The sequence below is a fragment of the Panicum virgatum genome, chromosome 2K (genome assembly GCF_016808335.1).
Source record: "Panicum virgatum strain AP13 chromosome 2K, P.virgatum_v5, whole genome shotgun sequence".
NCBI classification, from domain to species: domain Eukaryota; kingdom Viridiplantae; phylum Streptophyta; class Magnoliopsida; order Poales; family Poaceae; genus Panicum; species Panicum virgatum.
The window spans coordinates 14,790,159-14,792,127 of record NC_053137.1 but is presented as its reverse complement, the minus strand read 5'-3'; the positions used below and the strand labels follow the sequence as shown (position 1 = coordinate 14,792,127).

The 1,969-nt window shown below is 43.3% G+C and overlaps 1 protein-coding gene across 1 annotated transcript; it reads left to right on the top strand.

The window, feature by feature from the left end:
* The first annotated feature begins 719 nt into the window (after nt 1–719).
* On the top strand, nt 720–1,647 carry LOC120695139 (zinc finger BED domain-containing protein DAYSLEEPER-like). Its single transcript, XM_039978448.1, has 2 exons — nt 720–1,031; nt 1,149–1,647. The coding sequence occupies exons 1-2, from the start codon at nt 925–927 to the stop codon at nt 1,645–1,647; spliced, it is 606 nt and encodes a 201-aa protein (XP_039834382.1). The 5' UTR covers nt 720–924.
* The last annotated feature ends 322 nt before the right edge of the window (nt 1,648–1,969 follow it).

The following is a 1,969-nucleotide window of genomic DNA, read 5'->3' as shown; positions in this document are numbered from 1 at the left end:
TCCGAGTCCAATCGCTAGATCCCCTTGCCGCTGGGTAACCATACCCGCTACCCATATCCATACCCGCGACTAACGGGTAGGATATGGATGTACCCATCTCAAGCGGGTAGGGGATGGATATACCCATCCATTAAGAGGGTATGGGTAGGGTGTATCGCAGTTACCCGTTCCTCCCCGTGGACAAATCCAGGTTCGCAACCGCCGCCACAGCCGTCGCCGTCGCCGCCGCCATGGGCGAGTCGTGAGGGATCTCCCGCTGCTGTCGAGGGCGGAGCCGAGTCGTGAGGCTTCTCCCGCTGCTGTCGAGGTCGGAGCCGACGCTGGCGCCGAATCCTAAATTGCGGACGGTACAGACTTCTACTCATCTTCTTTCTCTTGCTTTGTTTGCTTTCGCTTCCTTTCCCCAATGAATCCTGATTCGATTCTTCATCTTCCACTTCCTTTCCCTAATGAATCCTGGTTCGATTCTTCATCTAATGGTTTAATTTTGCATTTTAGTCATCGATCTGTGCAGCGACACAGGGCCGCAACCCGTCCAACTCCGCCTAGAGGTCAGTCAACGGACTCTGCAGTGCGGCTCTTGTGCTTCTTGTCCCGCTACTAGGTATGAGAAAATTCCTCCCCCTTCCGATTCTCTTGCTACTTAGCTTTTACACTTTTCTTGCATAATACCGGCAGGGAGTAGACCAACAAATGCTAATATGCTTGGATATCTGTTTGTTCAATTAGATGGTTCTCTCAGATATGATGTTTTTGTTTAGAGTAAAATATTTAGACATAATCTTATATTCTACCTTATTTGTTTGTCGAATATGATTATTAGACATAATCTCAGATATGATTATTTTCCTACACATACAAAACTGAAGATTTGGTTGTCGGACACATAAGTAATGGACCTTGTGATTTCTTTCCAATAGCTTAATGGAAACTCATGGGATGGGCTCTCATGGGGCTGTTGGAAGCTCTGATGGAACAGTAGAGAGGGAAAATAGCTCACTTAACATATACTCTGAAGGGGTCTGTCCGAAGTAAGACTTCTTTTTCACACAAAACTGCCTTTTTTATGCAATCACTTATATATCAGTTCCTAGCATATAGTGGTTTTCCTATACACCACTGATTAAGTCTTTGTATTACTTGTTTAGTTTGATACAACCAAATTTAGAGGAAGCTGTTAGTGCAGAAAGTTTGCATGCTAATAGAAAACTGAGGTCGAGTGTTTGGAAAGAGTTTGAGCTGACTATGCTAGATGATGGTACTTATAAAGCAATATGCAAGCACTGTAAGAAAGATTTTGTTGCTGGTAATAGAGCTGGGACAAGCCACTTGAAGTACCACACTGGAGTCTGTCCTAAGATTCAGTTATCAAAGAGAAAAAAATTTGGTAGTCCAAAGTTGGATATTCCTATCTTTGATCAGCAACGTAGCCGCGATGATTTTTCCAGAATGGTTCTTGCTCATGATTATTCTTTAAATATGTCTGAACACTACTATACCAGAATATTCCTCTATAATCTGCAACCTTCATTCAAGCTGGTACATAGAACTACTCTAAAGGATGACTGTATGAGGATTTATGATGAGGAGAAGTTGAAAGTGTACCAACTGTTTGAGAAACAATCATGTCGCTTTGTTTTGTTGTAGGAGCAGGACAAGGTTCCCATAAAGATCTGCAGGTGTCTAAGTGCTTTGCTGATGGTGTGGAGCAGAGTACAAACGTTATTTTTTCTGTTATCATGTACTCTACTAATGGGATCAAAGGATTGGTCAATGCTCATATAAAGAATGAAGCAACCAATCTCTAGTGTTAGGGATTAGAATTTGTTAACTGCACTGATCAACTTCACTTCACGGCTTGAATGTAGCTGACTAGTCTAGTTTGTTTACCCATATCCTGTGTTGCTGCTGTGCTGCTGCTGCCTGTGCTGCTGCTGCGACGCATGACATACACATCTGTGCCATTGGG